Raw genomic sequence first — 18981 nt, 5'->3', positions numbered from 1 at the left:
TAGTCAGAAGAGGAAATAGTAAGCAGAAAAATCAACTAAAAGGAGGGTCTTAGGTTAAACACTCCCATCCTTATTTTATGGTCACGGCTTTTCCTTTTGAACTTTCTTCTGCGACCCCTCCCCCCGGTGTGTAAATTTCGGTTATGTGAAAAAAGCATAACATGCAACCAGAGGAGCAAAAGCAGGTGTAGCCCTGCCCCTTTTCTAACCCTTGGTATAAGAGACATCTCTACTTGTCAAATTCATGGTGGTCTCAAGACATACTTCCACAGGAGTTCCACCTGGATTCTCCAGGCTGAATTTAGCTCATTTTGTATATGCTTTATGGGGAATATATGTGACCATGTATCTTAGCAGACGTCTGTATTTCATAGCCTAGTGGGACTCCAATTCTGGCCCAAATCTGGATTAATTTCAGATAGGCTGCAATGGGAAATCCCAGGGTTACTATAGATTCAGAATGGTAAAACATCTAACTTTGGCCAGGTGGAGCCTATAGTTTTCTCTTTCACGTGCTCAAAGGAAGTTGAAGGTTGGTCTTTATTCCTATAGTGGTCAGAAGCATAAATCTTCAAGATTCATGGTTTCCTCTCCTTCTCCCCATCCCCAAAGTAATTTGGCTTTATGTATTACAGGCAGAAGCAACAAATTAACAGTTTACATCAGAAGATACAGGAGAATGAATTACGGGCTCAACATGCCAGACTGAGCCACCTTGTGAATTGTGACGAATCTTACGTGACTAATTTACAGGTAGGATGGTTATTCAATATATATTAACTGAACACATCAGAAATACCTGAGGGCATGTTCACAGTTCATTGCAGGCCAAAAAGTAAAACCGTTTAAATTGTTTGTTGTCTGTAATATTGCCTAATACTCATACTTTGCATACATTTCAGAATGTTCTGTTAAAATGTACTTTTCCCCAATAATTGCAGAAATGTTTTACAAGTTTTAAATTAACAGTTTTTATATTAAGTGTATTTTGTGCTTAACATTAATTTTACTATTGTATGTGTTTTGAAATATGAAAAAAAAGTGTGTGTTGTGAAGAATGAGGTTAGAGCCATCATAGTATTCAGCCAGCAGAGGGATCTCTAAGACAGGGTGCAGGGTAATGTTAGAGATGAAGTTAAATGAGGAAGAGGTTCAACAAAAGTAACATTACAATGTTAGCTATATTGTCAGAAGTTCAGCACCTTAAAATAAATGGAAAAGATGTAGAAGCCTGGGCTCTGATGGTCAAGCAAGGTACCAATGGAGTAACTTTGCATGGCAAAAGAAGACAACAAATTTGGCAGGGACACCTAAGTAGGACCTGGGATAGTGCCCAAAGATGCATCTAGAGGGAGGTGGGGAAGGGAAGAATGACAACAGGAAGCGTAGACAAAAGATTCTCCTATTCTGTTTCCCTTGTATCACCTTAACCTTTTTCTTGTTACAATCAGCGGACTAGATCCTCAGTTCATGTACTTAAGCATAACTCCAGTTATGTCATTGGAGCGATAGTGATGTACGCCAACTGAGGACCTGGCCCAATGTACGTATAAGCCCATAGAAAGAGGAGTCTGAATGCCTGACCATTGGCTTGTTGGGACTGAGAATTTAGCATGCCTGTAAGCTAACAAATGCATTGACTGAAATGGAAACACAATGCATTGTTAATTATTTAGGGAAAGATTTTCAGGCGCCTCAGGGATTTAGGTGCTTAATCCCAGCCGTAGGCACTTCTGCAAATCTCCTTATTTTGTAAAATTATTTTAAAATTGTAAACATGCTTTTCTATACTGAAATAGTTACCTATTAGAGTTTGGGTGGGTGTGAGTTTGAAAGAAAAAAAGTATTGACATTTTTTTCTACATGAAAGGGGCAGTTACCCCAGAACTTGCAAGGATGTTCTGGGTTGGTTTTATTTATTTTTTAGGAAAAGGGTGTTACACACAATCGTACATATAATCATGTAAATAGTAAACTTTATGTAAAACATTAACGAAGGCTTTTCTTAATTAATAGCATTTTTAAAATCAAGATTTCTGGTTTAATTGGTTTATTCAGCATTTATTCCTGGGAGTTATTTTTCTTAACTGTATTCCTAATACATAATTTTTAAAATCTTTTCAAAGATTAAACTATTCTGAATATTTTATCTGTTTTGTTAAGGGACACTGTCAGCTCAAAAATCATGTCTTTTAACAAAATCAAATTGCCTTATAAATTCCAATGTAGATTACTGAAACTGCAAGACTTTTAAAAAAATGCAATTTACTTTTCATCACTCATGCTACCTGTCTCCATCTTGCACTTCTCTCACCATGGACAGTGAAAACAGAAATGTAATTTTCACTCCTGTGAAATGAGGAGGCAACTTGGTGCAGTAGATAGAGCAGCAGATATGAAACCTAGGTTCTGTTCTTGGCTCTGCCACTTTTGTGACCTTGGGCAAGTCACTCCACCTTTCTGTACCTCAGTTTCTCCATCTGAAAAATAGGGATAATAATGCTTACCCTCTTTCAAAAAGCTTCTAAAGATGTAAGCGCCATTGCAATATTTTGGTTTGTTCATAGTCATTTGTAGTCTGGCTTGCTTTTTGGGTTCTAATGCAGCGTTTGGGGTTGGAAACACTATGGATGTCTTGGTTTTCTGTAAAAGAAAAACCTAAATTTGGGGCCAAATTTGACATGACCCTGTCCCTTTAAGCATGTTATGGAGATCATCATAATTCTTCATTTTAAGGTCTGATTGCCAAATTCAGATATTCTCCTGCTCCACAAAGTATAACTTCCAGAAATTCATGGTGTATTAGCTTATTTTTTGGTGCTTGTGCTCAGACATCCGATATTGATTGAAAATTAAATCCCACTCTATTTGTGTACAAAAAATGTGTAGTATAAGACTATGCCTTCCCTACGAGCTTGAGGTGCAATTCCCCTGCTTGTGCTATTTACACCCGTGCTAGCTTGATGAGAGCTGGCATGAGTGTGTGTGTGTGTGTGTACATGAGCAGGGGAATCACTGGGCTTGTAGTGTAGATGTAGCCTAATGAACACTAGTGCAGTTATTTTTCGTAGCTTGTGCTGTCACCTCTCCTCAGTAAACATGTTGTAGCATATGTGCATTTTCTTTGTAAGACAGGCACTGTATTTTTCAATCTACCAAGTGAGAGGGTTTTCTCTAGGAGCCATTCAGTTATGTAAGACTGTCAGCTGCACTTTAACTATACTTTCTTTTTAAGCATTCACAATATGAGAACACATCATTGCAAGCTCCATTTTCAGAAAGATCAGTATCCCACTGTGAGGAGCTTGAGCAAAAGCTTGCATCAGTTGAGAATAAGGAAATGCAACTCAATGAGTTTCTCAAGCAAATTTCAAACAAATCCAGTGAAGAGAAAAAGAAGATGGAAGAGAAAGTAAGTGGCTTTCATGTTTAGATTTCACCTTTGTGCCATGGTTGTATCAGAACTTTTTAAGCAGAAAGCAACTAACGCGTAGGCTCTAATTTATCCTGTGGTATCTATAGCCCGTCCACAATATGGCATTTAAACATGCCGAGCCTGATTCACCACTTGTTCCAGCGTTACATTGTGTTACACAATTACTTGATCTCAGTGGAGCTACACTGGGTGAAACGAGTATCACAGTGTGAATCATGCCCAGTAGAAGTGTACCAAACCTCAACCATGTCAACAGAGTGGCAGCATGATTTCCCTGTCCAGGGTGAAAAGGGCTTTTGGTTTTTCATTTAAAAAAAAACCCTCTTGGACAGGGGCAGTCTTGCTATTTGTACGTGTGTTCCGTGCCTACTGCAGTGACGCTCTAGGTGTGACTGTAATACAGGTAACAAATAATAATAGCCAAACAGATGCTATATACTGCCACAGGTACCATAACCTGTAGCAGTTTTTTAACATGCCTGCCACATGGATTGTAATTTTGTTAATATGGATGTAACTCTGAAAACCTTTTTTTAAAAAATGCCTGTGTTGCTATCCTCCCTAAAGTGGAACATTCAGAACAGGGGAGAGATAATACTGGCTGAGGGAGCAGTAAAAACAACTCACTGAGGTAGCATTAGCTTTTCCTGCAGGGATGAGAAAACTGTGGGCAGCTTCACTGGTGTTAGCCCGAATGTAGATGGCTTTCTCTGTTCCAACTGCCGTTTTCAGCACCATATTAATTAAGCTTGCTCCCAGCAAGCATATATGACCTGGTGCTGAAATCACCCATCTTCATTATGGGTCTTGTGGTTACTAATGCGAGCCAAAGAGGGACATTTTCTGTTAAAATTCCATGGTGTAGAGAAGGCGGTAGGCTTGTAAGCACAAAGGCTTGTGACAGTGCGTTGAATTCTTAATTTTTGTTTCTTTACTTACTTTCAGTTGAGCACGTTCCCTTAGAAGGAACATCACCTCCTCTGAGCAACCCTGGGCACATCTTAAAATACGCTACACAAACTGATGACTCAATTTATTTTTAAAACTCCATTAAATCATGTCTACAATAGAAAAATTACCATTGCTGACCACAATGTCAGCATGAATGGATCTGAACCTCTCTCGAATGTTTGAATGGTATTCAGAAACCAGTTAAAACCTGTTGCTGACACTGATTTCAGCTCATGTCAATTAGGTTTGCTCAGGGTGTCGCTTTAAAGGAAAATTGTATCCATGTGCCTCAGCCCAACAGTCTGAAAATTCATGTGATTTGAAGCACTTATTAGCATGAATAAATGAGCATATTTTTTTAAAATAGTGTGGAAAGTTTGGGACTAAAACCGCTGTGTCTAAGACAGCAGACACAAGTCTCATATACTGAGCTGTTCTGCCTTCTAGAGTGAATATGCCAAATCCATGAGTGAAAAGCTGCTGCCTCTTCTCTGAGAGGTGCAGCGTAGAACTTACAATGCAAGACAATTCTGGGCTGTTCTGGGAGTTGGGCAGAATCTCTGCAGCCTAATTCACTACACAACCATGACTTCTTCCCTAAGCCCCATCCAGCCTGTGGACTGAATGAGCCATGGATCCTGTGGAAAAAAATATGTGATCATGTAATTAAATGAATGCATTAAAGTAGGATGGGATTGTAATTGTAGAAAGGAGGAAATGCAGGGCCAAAAAGGGCATGTGCTGCTGTAGGGACACAGCTGACAAGGTCTGAACTCTGGATTGGGGGCTAGGTCCAGGAGGCAGCCTGTCTGCTTGACCCCTGTGCACCGTCACTGTGCTGATGTTAGTATCCGTCAGAGCCTAAAGGGGAGGAGGCCCCTAATCAGTTACTGAGGGATTGATGAGGGGGGTACTGAAATTATTTTGCTCATCTGGGGAACTATTTGCTGATAAAACCAATCGTTACTGAGAAAGGTGTTGAAGTGATTTCTGGGTGAACTCCTCCTCCCCAAAGGCTGTGGAAGGGATCTCCATCCCAAGGAAAGGGGTGGGGGATTGAAACAAACTACTAGTAAGGGAAACCTCTCCACCCTACCCCACCCCTGCACTGCATACAAGAGGACAAAATTAAGTTTTCACTTTAATACTGACATTAACACTAACTTTTGAGGGCTGACCTTTACAGGAAAAATAACCCTTTAGGAAGTGGGGAGAGGACATTGGGGATGTGATTTAATAGTGAGAAGTGTAAGGTGATGCATTTAGGGATGACTAATAAGAATTTTAGTTATAAGTTAGGGACGCATAGGTTGGAAGTGACGGAGGAGGAGAAGGACCTCGGAGTCCTGGTTGATCGCAGGATGACTATGAGTCGGCAATGTGACGTGGCTGTGAAAAAAGCTAATGCGATTTTGGGATGCGTTAGGCGAGGTATTTCTAGTAGGGACAGGGAGGTGCTGCTTCCGTTATACAAGGCGCTGGTGAGACCTCATTTGGAGTACTGTGTGCAGTTCTGGTCTCCTATGTTTAAAAAGGATGAACTCAAACTGGAACGGGTACAGAGAAGGGCCACTAGGATGATCCGAGGAATGGAAAACCTTTCCTATGAAAGGAGACTCGAGGAGCTCGGTTTGTTTAGCCTAACCAAAAGAAGGCTGAGGGGGGATATGATTGCTCTCTTTAAATATATCAAAGGGATTAATACCAAGGAGGGAGAGGAATTATTTCAGCTCAGTAGTAATGTGGACACGAGAACGAATGGATATAAACTGGGGGGGAGTTTAGGCTTGAAATTAGAAGAAGGTTTCTAACCGTCAGAGGGGTGAAATTTTGGAACAGCCTTCCGAGGGAAACGGTGGGGGCGAAAGACCTTTCTGGCTTCAAGATTAGGCTTGATAAGTTTATGGAGGGAATGGTTTGATGAGATAACGTGATTTTAGTCAATTAGGCATTAACGTGCCATCGCAGGTAAAATGAGGGTCCGGCTGTAGAATCTTGCCTGTATGCTCGGGGTTCTGCTGATCGCCATATTTGGGGTCGGGAAGGAATTTTCCTCCAGGGTAGATTGGCAGAGGCCCTGGAGGTTTTTCGCCTTCCTCCGCAGCATAGGGCAGGGGTCGCAGGCTGGAAGATTCTGTTGTGGGTGGGTCAGCTTTTGTGGCCTGCATCATGCGGGAGGTCAGACTAGATGACCATATTGGTCCCTTCTGACCTTAAAGTCTATGAGTCTATGAGTCTATGTGGAGATGGAAGGAAGGGGAATATCAGTGGCTGACAATCCAGCTAATAGAGGGAGAGAAGCTACAGCCTGTGATTGCAGGAGAGGAACCTCAGGTTGTGGGTGCAAGAGGGAAAGGGGAGATGTGAGAAGGCCACATATCTGTCCCTGAAAATGCTGGAGGATTTTAGTGGACAAAACAGTTGTGCAAAACCTCACTGAAAAAAGCACAAGGCCAGCATCCCCTAAAGGAAGATGACATGTCAGAGGAGCAAAGGCATTGTGGAAGGCCATAGGTTTGGGGAAGCATCCTAACTCTAGGATGTATCTTCAAATACTTTTGGGTTCTATCTGGTAACAAATGTCGTAGAACAGCCTGAATGCTGTATCCGTTTTTGAGGCCCTGATAATTAAGAGATTCATATCAAAACTAATCTTAAAACTTAACAGAATGTGTATATAGCCCTCCCGTAGCCCCCAGGATCCTGACTTGTTTAGAAAATTGTCCCTGGAAAAGCTTTTTTCAGATGTTGTCAGCTACTAAACACTTTTATAGACTCCATCATTAGACTCTGACATTGCCAGTGTCACACATAACATTTGTTTTTCAGCAAAATGGATGTTTCCAGCACTAGACACAGAAACACCAATTGTATTTGATATTTTAAAGGGTTACATTTCACACTTATTCATAGCGACAAGTGTTTCTAATCCTGTAAGTTGCTAGGCTGTTGATGTGAGCAATATGGGTAGAGTTTTCATTAAATCAGATCCTGAGTGAGAAAACAGGTTTTGAGTAGTCTTTTAAGTCCTTGTTAATAAAGCAAGTGCCAGGAGTGCGTGTATGTGTACTGATCTTGGTTATCAAACATAGCAAAGAAATTATTTTGCAGGCTGATGGTGAATTAAGATTCCTGTAGAAAGTCAGCCTTAACAAAGCTGCTATTTCATTGTGATGTCCTCTGATGTAGTTGTTGGACGGTGTCAAGGTCAAATTTTTGGCTCAGATTCCTATTAGGTTTAGTCCCGATAGCTATGTATTTGAAGTTGTTTTTAATTCCTGTAGCTGTTGCACAAAATAATATCCAAAACCAAACATTTAGGACGTCTGTCTTGAGAAGATGCTATCTGGTCACCTGTTTATATTGTGTGTGTGTATTTATAAAATGAGTTGAAATAACACTTTGTAACTCAAGAAGAGTATCGTGAGAAAACCACTGTTACTGGCGTAGTGGGTAGAGCACTGGACTCAGGAGACCTGGGATCTGTTCCTGGCTCTGCCACTGGCCTGATGGGTGACCTTGGATGAGTCACTTCACCTCTGTGCATCATTTGCCCCTCTGTAAAATGGGCCTAATGATAGTAACTGCCTTTGTAAAGCACTCTGAGATCTAATGATGAAAAGCACTGTTTAAGAGCTAGGGATTATTATTTCTTATTATCACTGCAGTACCTTTAGGCACCAGATGGATCAGGACTCCATTGTGCTTGGCAAGCATATACAGAGAAACAGTCCCTGCCTGAAAAACAAGACAAAGGATAGGAGGGAAAACAGGCACAGGGATGTGAAGTGACTTGCCCAGTGTCACGCAGCAGGTCAGTGGCAGAAGCAGGAATAGAACCAAGTCTCCTGACCCCCAGTCCAGTGCTCTATCTGAGGCCATGCAGTTTGTTGTATACATGGCTTTGAAACATGGTTATTTACCCAAGAACTCAGAAGCATGTATGTGTTATAAGTTTTTGGATTTTTTTTTTTTAAGTAGGGCTGTATGCTCTAGTGGCCACAGATCAAAGAGCGCTATCTCAAGTTATCAAGTTATACAGAATAAGTACCTGAAAAGTTCAAGAGCTGGGAGTAAAAGTGGCTATGTGGTATGATGCTATACGACATCAAAGCCCCAAAACAGAGCTGTTTCCCCTTAGGCTGAGCAGCAAAAATTCAGGGTCTTGCAGAGAGGTTTCCAGTTGGATGAGAAATTGGTGGCATAATATCAGGGTGTTTTCTTAGTGCAGTGGTCACCAACCGGTTGATCGCGATCTACTGGTCGATTCTAGAGGATCTCCCAGTCGATCGTGATCTCTGGTGGCACAGCGTGTCTGCCGCTAAGGCAGAATCCCTACCCTGGCCCCATGCCGCTCCCAGAAGTGGCCGGTGCAGCCCCGGGGGTGGGGGGCAGAGGTCTTCCTCGGCACGCTGCTCCTGCCTGCAAGCACTGCCCCCACAGCTCCCACTGGCCAGGAGAGCTGCGGGGGCGGTGCTTGCAGAGAGGTGCAGTGTGCGGAGCCACATGCCCCCTGCCACCTCCCAGGGGCTGCTGGGGCACGTTGGCCCCTTCCAGGAGTGGCGTGGGCCTGGGGTAGGCAGGGAGCCTGCCTTAGCAGCAGCCATGCTGCACTGCCAACCGGGAGCCGCCGGAGGTAAGTGCTGCCCAGCAGGAGGCTGCACTCCAGCTCTGAGCCTCCTCCTGAAGCCAGCATCCTATACCCCCTTCTGCACCCTGAACCTATACCCCCTTCTGCACCCCAGCCCTGACCCCCCTCCCAGAGCCAGAACCCCATACCCTCTCTTGCATCCCTGACCCCCCTCCCAGAGCCAGCACCCTGTACCCCCTCCTGCACCCAAACTCCCTCTGAGAGCTTGCACCCCAACCCCCTGCCCCAGGCTCAGACCAGAGCCCCCTCCCACACTGCGAACCCATCAGCCCCAGCCCAGAGCCCGCATTCCCTCCCAAACTCCTACCCCAGCCCGGTGAAAAGTGAGTGAGGGTGAGGGAGAGCAAGCGATGCGGGGTGGGGGGAAGGGGCAGGGCCTCGGGGAAGGGGCGGGGTAGATCCTGGGTTGCCCTTAGATTCAAAAAGTGAACTTGAGCGTAAAAAGGTTGGAAACCACTATCTTAGTGTAATATGTTTATTTACAAAAAATGTACACCAGTCCTGTTTGCCTGGATAGCAGTAGGAAAAAAGCAGCACATAGACAGCTCTTCTGCAGTAGCCTCAGGCTTTGCATTATCCCCAGAAACAATTCTCTGCCTCTGTTTTTTCTCTCCAAGGACTCACACAGACTTGCAGCAAAATGCAGACTCTTTGACAGTCCACACAGTAGTTTTGTCCCAGTTCTCCCACTCCTAATATTCTTCATGTTGCTGTCCACCAGGCATGCACATAGACCAAGCCAAAATAGTGAGAAACTTCCTAGCAGATTGTGGACAATTGACATAAAAAAGAATGTGTTAAATAAGGATATTTTCAATTCCCAAGCAGTGGGTCATATAAATGGAGGTAAAACAATTGTAGCTTCAAATATGTTTGGTGCAACGCAAATATTTAAAGATGGTAATTGTTCTGGGTAGGAGATACTGGATTTAAGCAAAATAAATGACCCTTTGGTGTAATTTTCTGTAATAACTAACCCTTACTTCTGGCTAAGAATGTAGCTTCTAAAGATCTGCTGAGTTTTGAGAATTTGGAAATAGATTCTTCATTATCTTGTACAGATTTATTTTCTACCATAATAAATTATGTAATTGTATTACTCTTTTAGCTTAAAACCAGAGACAGGTACATAAATAGCCTGAAAAAGAAATGCCAAAAAGAGTCTGAACAAAACAAAGACAAACAGAGACGAATTGAAACCCTAGAAAAATATCTAGCTGACCTGCCAACGCTGGATGATGTAGAAAGGCAGAGTAAGCAGGTAAGGGGAAAGTATCTGGTTTTAATAATACGTAAAAGAAGAGGTACAGATATAAATATATTCTGTGACATGCATTTGTGACCAGGGTCCCAGGGGATCCACACTGACTTTATTCAATTAGGGCAATCTGTAAAGAATGGGGCAGGCAATCCCCAAAACTGGTGGATATTCCAATACTTAGATTTCCCAAGCCAGCACAAAACAGCTTCTGTAATACCTCACTGGTTACCCAGAAGCCAAAAACACAGTTCCCTTAAAGCAACCAAGCCTTGGGCTTCCACCCAGATAACCAAGTGAAATATGATGAGGATTACTGAAAATCATATTCATCATAGAAGGAAGTTGTACCAATCCCAAAGGATTGGACACACTAACTCCCAAGGTAATAATAAATGGAGATATCCTATCTCCTAGAACTGGAAGGGACCTTGAAAGGTCGAGTCCAGCCCCCTGCCTTCACTAGCAGGACCAAGTACTGATTTTGCCCCAGATCCCTAAGTGGCCCCCTCAAGGATTGAACTCACAACCCTGGGTTTAGCAGGCCAATGCTCAAACCACTGAGCTATCCCTCCTCCCTGAATATTTGAATATTGAATATCTGAATATTTCAGATCTTACCCATATACATGCCTACAGCTAATTCTTATCACCTAAACTAAAACGTATTAAAAAAGAAAAGAGAGTGAGTATTGGTTAAAAGATACATACAGACATGAGTACAGTTCTGAGATCAGTTTTACAGTAGAGATGGTGAGCTTTGTAGTTGCAAAGAGTTCTTTCAGAATTTGTCCATAGTATATAGTCCAACATTCATATTCAGGGTGATCCCGGTGGGACTGGAGATCTCAGTCCTAGGACTCAAGCTTCCCCTGTGTAAAGCATCAAAGAGATCTGAAATAAAAAGGATCATACCCCAAGGGTTTTTTATACAGTTCCAGGCCTTCTCTTGACAGCTCGGAGTTCTTAGGCGAGCAATAGGCAATCACTGAGACTTTGAAGTAGACCTATTTCCTAAGCATCACCAGTAGTAATTAGCTACAAGGATTAATATAAGGCAATTGCCTGTTTTCCACTATTCGCGGGTGATTTGCTATACATTTCGAAGGGAGATCAATACAGTGATATCATTATATTTACAGTTCATTTAAATGTTAAGATCTCCTTTTGATATCTGAATGAACAGAATACAGCATAGACAGGAACAGTTTTTTGTTACATTGTTAACCTCTAACAATATATATGTAAACACACAAAAACACAAACATTATCTACCAATATGTTCCTAGAGGTTGAATTCAGGTCATTTATCTTGCAAGATGCTTAACTCTTTCTGGCCATGTGTCACACCATTGATTGTTTTGCAATTCCTCTTGACTGAATTGCAATGTGTATATCACACTTTCCCCCACTTGATTAGTAAGACAAATATTTAAAGTGTTAAAAGGTGTTTTAACAGTGTAACAAGGAGAATTATAATAGACTTTAATGCACAGTCAAAATGAGGCTAAAAGTGTATTCAGAAGATAACTGTAAAGCTGGGGCCTGTAGTAAGTACTCTTAATACAAAACTTAGCATTGTGTCTGACTGTTTGGATGTAATGTCTTAGCTGCACATTCTAGAAGAGAAGAACAAGCAACTCCAAGAAACAGTGACAGATTTGGAGAAGAAGCTTGGAGAGACTAGAACACAATGTAGGGAGAAAGAGCTGCAACTCGTGTGTCAGAAAAAGAAAGAAAAAGACCTGGTCACCACAGTGCAGAGGTATGAATACCTATGTGATGCTCTGGGACTGTTGCAGCGTACTTGTTGTTTCAAGCCGCCAAATTCTTTGCAGCTTTACTCCAGTATGGTGTCAATGACTTTTGTGTCACACTGGAACATATTACCACACAGAGGGTGACAGTGTGACACAAAAGTCATTGACACTGTACTGGAAATATGATGAGATTTCCTTTGTATCATGTTACGAATGATATGATAACAGAGGAGGGGCTGACTATCACCAATGTCTTTCTGAGAGCTGGCATCATGGAATAGTGCCGGGTAAGGGTTGGATAGAATAAGCGTGTGCAGCAAAAGAGCATTGTTCAGAGACTCCCAGCATTCTGGACTGTAGGAAAGCTCAGAAGAAATTTATTGAGGGGTAAACTAACCATGGAAGGGTCAAAGATTTAAAAATCCTGCATCCATCTCCTAATGGGGGAAGTATTTGTTCTGAAGCGGGCGGATATTTACAGGGCGATTTAACTGCAGCTGGTGCCCTATCGCTGGCCTTACATAATCATAAAAGAACAAATTGGGCAGATTTCCATGGAAAAATTCCAGATGGATGATTGAATGAGACTATGGTGTATGTTACATTCTTTATACTACTTAAAGGCATCATTTTTAAAGGAAAAATATCAATTGGAGTTATGTGATAAAGACAGCCAAAAGGGAGAGGTTATGAAAAGGATAATTTCTTATAATTTGGGGTGGATGTCACTTTAGTTCAGGGCCCCTCACTTGCCTAAATGTACATGCCAGTAGCAGTCTAAAAGCGTGCTACTGATGAAAGGCTAGCCGGTTGGGACATCTAGTCAGGCAGATCACTGGGCACATTGTTTCCATCTTACAGCTGATGCACCTTTTTATTTGTGCCCGTGTAATCTACAGGGATGGTTTTGTCTCTCCTGAAAGCCTACAAATATTTGAAACGATCTCTGGTTTCTATATTGGAAAACAGGATTGTCACTGTAATAAAATGCATTTATTTTTGAAAGCTGCTGAGGGGGAAAGCTCTGGCAGCATATAGGGGCTTTAAATGAACTGCAGGGGGCTGGGAACATTCCTCTGGTGCGTAAACAGTGTAATGGCTGAGATTTGTGGCTTTATGCTGCCCCCTCACATGCCCATCATAGGGGGCAGGAATGATAGACCATAGTGCTTGGCACTGTGGGCAATTCAGGACTGCAGTGGAGCTCATAGGGACCCCATAGGCAAATTTAGTAAAGCTGCTGTAAGAACAACCCCCAGGACTGCTCTGACTAATGCTGGAGCTGATTCAGCCCCCATAGCAGCCCGTAAAATGGACAGCACAAAGGGGTTTTAAAGTCACAGTTGTTCCCCTCCTTCTGAGTGCACCTCCAGTGCCTTGCCTCAAGAGATGCAACACAGAATCTGGTCCAGGATTTATTTTTTTAACCAGGCAGCAAAGTATTACAAAGGTGGAGTATATATTGGATAAGTAATAAAACTTTCCTGTTTATACAGATTGATCTGTTCTTGTTAGTGACATGGTGACTTCAAGAAATCCAGGATTTACACCACTTACCCACCTGTCAGTTTGCTTATACACGAAGCTGGAATCTACTTGTAAAGTCTTGGTGGGTTTGGTGAGAGATTGGGTGATGATGCTTATGGTGGTTTTTAAACCCTCCACTAGAACATACTGCCGTTTTTGTTTCCTTGTTTTCCCAATAAATTGACTAGTTGCTTTTCCATTCTTATCTCTGAACTGCAGTTTGCAACTGAAAGTAGAAAAATGCCTGGAAGATGGTATCCGCCTCCCCATGTTGGACACAAAACAGCTTCAGAGTGAGAATGAATGCCTCAAAGAAAAGAATGAGAAAGCCCGCAAGGTCAGTCCATGAAACTGATTAGCTGAACTGTCAGTAGTGTCCACAACCTTAGAATCTCCTATTGTGTTTCTTTGTCTTATTTTTCTCTCACTCAATTTTTTTCACGTGTACTGCTGATTCCGGTTTCTCTTCAACACATGTGTTCCTTGGGTCAGTGCATTTGTTTTGCATGAATACTCAGTTGCACAAGAAAATGTAAACCATTTTTGGTCAAATAAAATAGAGAGAGACTTAGTTTTTACCAAGAAACTGGCAGTAAGTTAACTGTGATTGTGTAATTAGTAATTTCATGATGAAGATTGCTGTGTGAGTGTTAAGCAGTATTTCTCTTTTTTTGTTATTTACTTCTTCGAGGATAGGTAATTTGAGTTCCGGGTTTAGACATTTATAAAAGAAAAGAGGGTCACTAGATCAGAAATTAGAGAGACTGTTCTACTTAAAACTCACAGGGTCAATCATATTTCCGTTTTTTTATAGGTCATAGACAATCAACAAAATCAGATAGCTGGGATGATGATAGAAATTCAGGTAAGGAAATGTATATATTTTGCCATTGGTTTAGGCAGTTGCAGTTTATGATAATGTGCTATTAAAACACAGATACTGTATCTCTGTCCAAATAGGAGCTTGGAGTAGAAACATCTCCTTAACCTTAACTTAACTTAAAATAAGCTTTTTAGCACTTTGCAGATAGAAACAAATTGGATTCCCAGCATAAGGTGGAAAACTGCCTCCCTACAAACTGCCTTATGCTGATGGTCTAAAACAGGGGTCGGCAACCTTTCAGAAGTGGTGTGCCGAGTCTTCATTTATTCACTCTGATTTAAGGTTTCACGTGCCAGTAATACATTTTAACGTTTTTAGAAGGTCTCTTTCTATAGGTCTATAATATACACCTCTACCTCGATATAATGCTACCCGATATAACACGAATTCGGATATAATGCAGTAAAGCAGTGCTCCGGGGGGCGGGCGCACTCCGGTGGATCAAAGCAAGTTCAATATAATGCGGTTTCACCTATAACACGGTATGATTTTTTTGGCTCCCGAGGACAGCGTTACATCGAGGTAGAGGTGTATAACTAAACTATTGTTGTATGTAAAGTAAATAAGGTTTTTAAAATGTTTAAGAAGTTTCATTTAAAATTTAAATTAAAATGCAGAGCCCCCCAGACCGGTGGCCAGGACCTGGGCAGTGTGAGTGCCACTAAAAATCAGCTCGCGTGCCACCTTCGGCACGCGTGCCATAGGTTGCCTACCCCTGGTCTACAGGATGGCCTGTCCGATATCCTCAGAGCTGCTTATGTCACTTTTGGTGCTATTGGTATGACTGCACACTCTTTAACGACGAGTCATGGGACAGGCACAAATTGTAGTCCGGTAAGAAAAAGAAATACACATTAAACACCTAAATATTGAACACTAGCAGTTGCTCTAAGACTGCAGTCTTGAATGAATGGAAATCTAACAGGAATGGGTTTGAAATAAAAGCCACTATTGATGAGTTGCTACAGTATGAACGATCTGGCATACCTATTAACAAAGCAGTTTCCTTCACTTACTTTCATAAAATAATTGAGTAATTTTACCCATCAGTTTGACTGACCGTTTAGTAGCTTAACATACTTACGCCATCACAATGTATTTCCTGGATCTTTCCAGTTCCCCTATAGTTTTAACCTTCTCATTCCATCTACTTCCCTGCTGCTGGGTGGCATATCAGTGGAAGTCATTAAATATGCTGAGGGTTTTATGCTGAGTCAAATTCTGTGTTGATCTGGATTAGGACCAGTGGCTACAAGCTCTAATTACTTACTGGTACCAAGGCCAGCATTGCCCTAACCTGAATTAGCCCCAGTAGCCCTTCTATGTCCACTGTCAGCACTTGCTGCTATTGACAGCCTATTTTTAAACAGTATCTTCAGTCCGGGATGTTTGTACGGTGAAGAGGTGGGAAAAGGAAAGCTTGCATGCCTGACACTTGTGCCCAGTGTTCTGTCAGCTGTAGCTGACAGGCTGATTCTGTTCTCACACCATCATAAGTCAGGTCTGACGCCACTGAAAGCAGTGGAGTTACACGAGGAAAATTGGTTTTATATGAAAGGAGAGTCTGACTTAGCATCTTCAGCAACATTATAAAGATAATGTCAGTTTCAGTTATCTGCTGCATAAGTACTGGGTGTGCAATGTAGAAAACTTTCACCCTTAGAAAATAAGTGAGGGTCAGAATGAGTTTAAAACCAATCTAGGTGTGACGACCAGGATCTCAGGTGCAATGGGGTACCCGTCAGCACACCAAAGGCAGCAAAATAGCATCCTTCTTTTCAGATCCCTGAAGTAACCAGGGCCAGTTCAGCTCCTGGCACAATTTAGAGCAGTTTCCAAATGCTGGCTTGCAATGTCCCCCTTGGGGCCAACAGCAGCGGGGACAGCCGGATTGCACATACTCCTGGTTTGGGGGTCCTGGAAAGGAATGGTGGAGAACTAGCTATGCCAGCTCTATGCCAACAGAGGATTTGGTAGGCCTGGGGAATCCTCAGCTGTCTATTTAGGGCAGCTTTAAGTTGCCTTTTTACTCCCAGAGCGGTGCAAAGAGGACTCTGTGTGGCCAGGGATCTTGCTCTCTCCTTTAAAACTTCTATTTTTAAATTAGGATCTCTTTCTTGTCTTCCTGTTTGTAAGAGAGATTCTTTCCCCTGAATCACATCTGCTTTGTTTCCTGTAAGCAGCTCTTCAGTGCCCCATTTGGTGGCAACCCAAATAATACGGTCTCTTCCCACTAGAAGACTCCTAGATGTGGAGCACCAGCACTTGCATCCAGGGAGATGCATAAACACCCCTCTGAAAGATCCACAGTGAGCCTCAGGTACCAGGTGGTAAGCACTAATGGCCTGCTGCAAATGGGAGGCTTTCCGTTTATTTCAGTGGGCTTTGGATAAAGCCCCAGCAGACCACCCCCAAAAGAACAAAAATTGAACTTTAGAAGCTGAGAAGCTCTCTGGCCTGTTTCACTGTGGAGTCAGCCCCCCAGAGCACTCAGATTCCCCTCTGTAGACCTGTCTGATGCCTCGTGTGCTCCTCCATTGTCATTTTGTGCTTCTGTTGAGAGAGGAAGGGAGAGAAGAAATATGGCTGTTTCACCAGCCCCGTTCCTCCCCAGCCTGTTTCAGAATAGGGAGTCACAGGCAGCTCCAAACGGGGATCAGCAATCTCAGGCTTGTTGACTTCACAGTTGAGAGTAACTCACACATCTTGGCAGGACCGTTTTTCTTTTTCCTTCTCTCCTCCCCTGCCATCTTGATATTTTTGTGGGGGTGGAGAAGAGGGTTTTAGTGCTTGTTCCTGGCCAGCAAGGTTCCATCAGTCCATATTTACTTGACCTCTGCCCTCAGCAGTCATCATGTAGCACTTGTTCTCCTGTCTCCTGCTCCTGTTGGGAGTTTATAGGAAATTGCAGGTGAATTGTTAACATCAATAGAAGAGGGAGGATTTTCTTTTCAGAACCAGGAAGCACAGAATGTGGTTAAGCAAAAACTAGACTAATACCTTTTTGAATCTTACTTATTTACTTGGTGAGTTCATCCACAATTTAAAATTATGCTTTATAAATTTATTTTCAGTTCAGTCTTTTATTAAAAAAGTAGCCCAATATTATTTTTGATATTTGCCTCCTGGAAGTGTCAGCTGAAATGAAAACAAATCCTGCTCCAAACAACAGTTTGTGACCATTTTAATTTCCTGTTTATTTGTAATCTCTAAGTAATGGTTTTGATCTTCCTATTTTTTTTTATTGTGAGAGATTAACGTCTTGGTTACTTTTGAGATATGTTATTTTGTGTGCCTTACATCTTCAGAAATAGAAAATGTACATGGAAGTTGCTTTTTTTAAAATTCCTGTTCAAATGATTAATTTAGATTGTCACAAAATTAACATTTCCTTTATGAAAAAATAAAAATATTAAAAAGGATAGAAAAGCCAGATTGTACAGAGCACTTGTTATCTAACGCATATCTGGCGTTCCTATTTTTGGAGCTATTTGTGTATCATGACTGATGGGATTAACATAACTGAATTTTAACTTCATACAGAAAATGTATAAAGTAAGTCACACAGCGAGAGGGGAAAGGGAAAACCATAGCACTGTGTGTCCAGGATGGTAAGCCAGTGGGCTTGTATGTGAATGTGCACTTAAGCATGAATCTCCTACCCAAGGTAGAATTAATACTTATTAATACAAGTTTCCAATTTTAGTGATCCCTGGCAAATGCCATTGACTCATGAGCTGATGACATACATATGATTCGATGTAATATAGAATTGTATGTGAACTTATTTCCAGACTATTCATTGTTGGAGTGTGACTAGAGTTCTACATAAAACAAATGACAAACAGAATTTTGAAAATCAAATGGTAAAACTTAATAGTACTTGTGAACACGTCTTTTTTTAAAAAAAACAAACAAACTTGTAATGTGCATAAAACAAAGAATGTAAACATGCATTCAGTATGACTGTTGAATGTAAAAACCTCTTTTAGTTGATATAAATGAACAATATCTGGGGGCTCTACGTGGTGATTTAGCACACCAGTAAGAGTAAATTCTCTTATTATTCACCTTTTAGAAGTCAAACTTTAAACGCAATAGGGAAGACAAATCCTCTGTATTTGGTTTTGGTGCGTCAGAATAGGGAAGCAGCAGCACCATTCCTCATTACTTTCAGGATAATGTATTTGGAAAAGCTCTATGCTATTGGGTGTCAAATGGGCAGTGGATTAGTGCATTAGCCTTTGAATGCAACTCTCAGAGTAATTTCATATTAGGTCATAAAAGGAATTAGTTTATCCTAGAACTTCATGGGCATTTTTCTGTGACCCAAAAGCACTGTACACTTCGGAACAATTCAGCTCAATTTGCTATGACTGCTTCAGTTATTGCTCTTCTGCTCCTTGAGTTCTTCATATCCTTAAGAAAAATGGCTAGAGAACTGGGATGAAACCATTAGGTTCCTATTGAAATTAAACTATAAAACTTAATAAAGAATGATTAAGCTTACATTTT

The 18981-nt window shown here is 41.7% G+C and overlaps 1 protein-coding gene across 1 annotated transcript in view; it reads left to right on the top strand.

Annotated features, from left to right (window-relative positions):
• The window catches only part of CEP85L (centrosomal protein 85 like), a 164644-nt gene that overhangs the window by 141224 nt on the left and 4439 nt on the right, over positions 1-18981 (top strand). Inside the window, exons 5-10 of the mRNA XM_065401924.1 lie at positions 636-753; positions 3236-3412; positions 10147-10299; positions 11907-12061; positions 13803-13920; positions 14398-14448. Of these exons, the coding sequence (XP_065257996.1) occupies positions 636-753; positions 3236-3412; positions 10147-10299; positions 11907-12061; positions 13803-13920; positions 14398-14448 (772 nt within the window). The remainder of the gene's footprint in view (positions 1-635; positions 754-3235; positions 3413-10146; positions 10300-11906; positions 12062-13802; positions 13921-14397; positions 14449-18981) is intronic.

This window comes from Emys orbicularis, chromosome 3 (assembly GCF_028017835.1).
Source record: "Emys orbicularis isolate rEmyOrb1 chromosome 3, rEmyOrb1.hap1, whole genome shotgun sequence".
Taxonomy (NCBI): domain Eukaryota; kingdom Metazoa; phylum Chordata; order Testudines; family Emydidae; genus Emys; species Emys orbicularis.
Note: the sequence above shows the minus strand (reverse complement) of the source record. Positions and strands in the feature narration are given on the sequence as shown.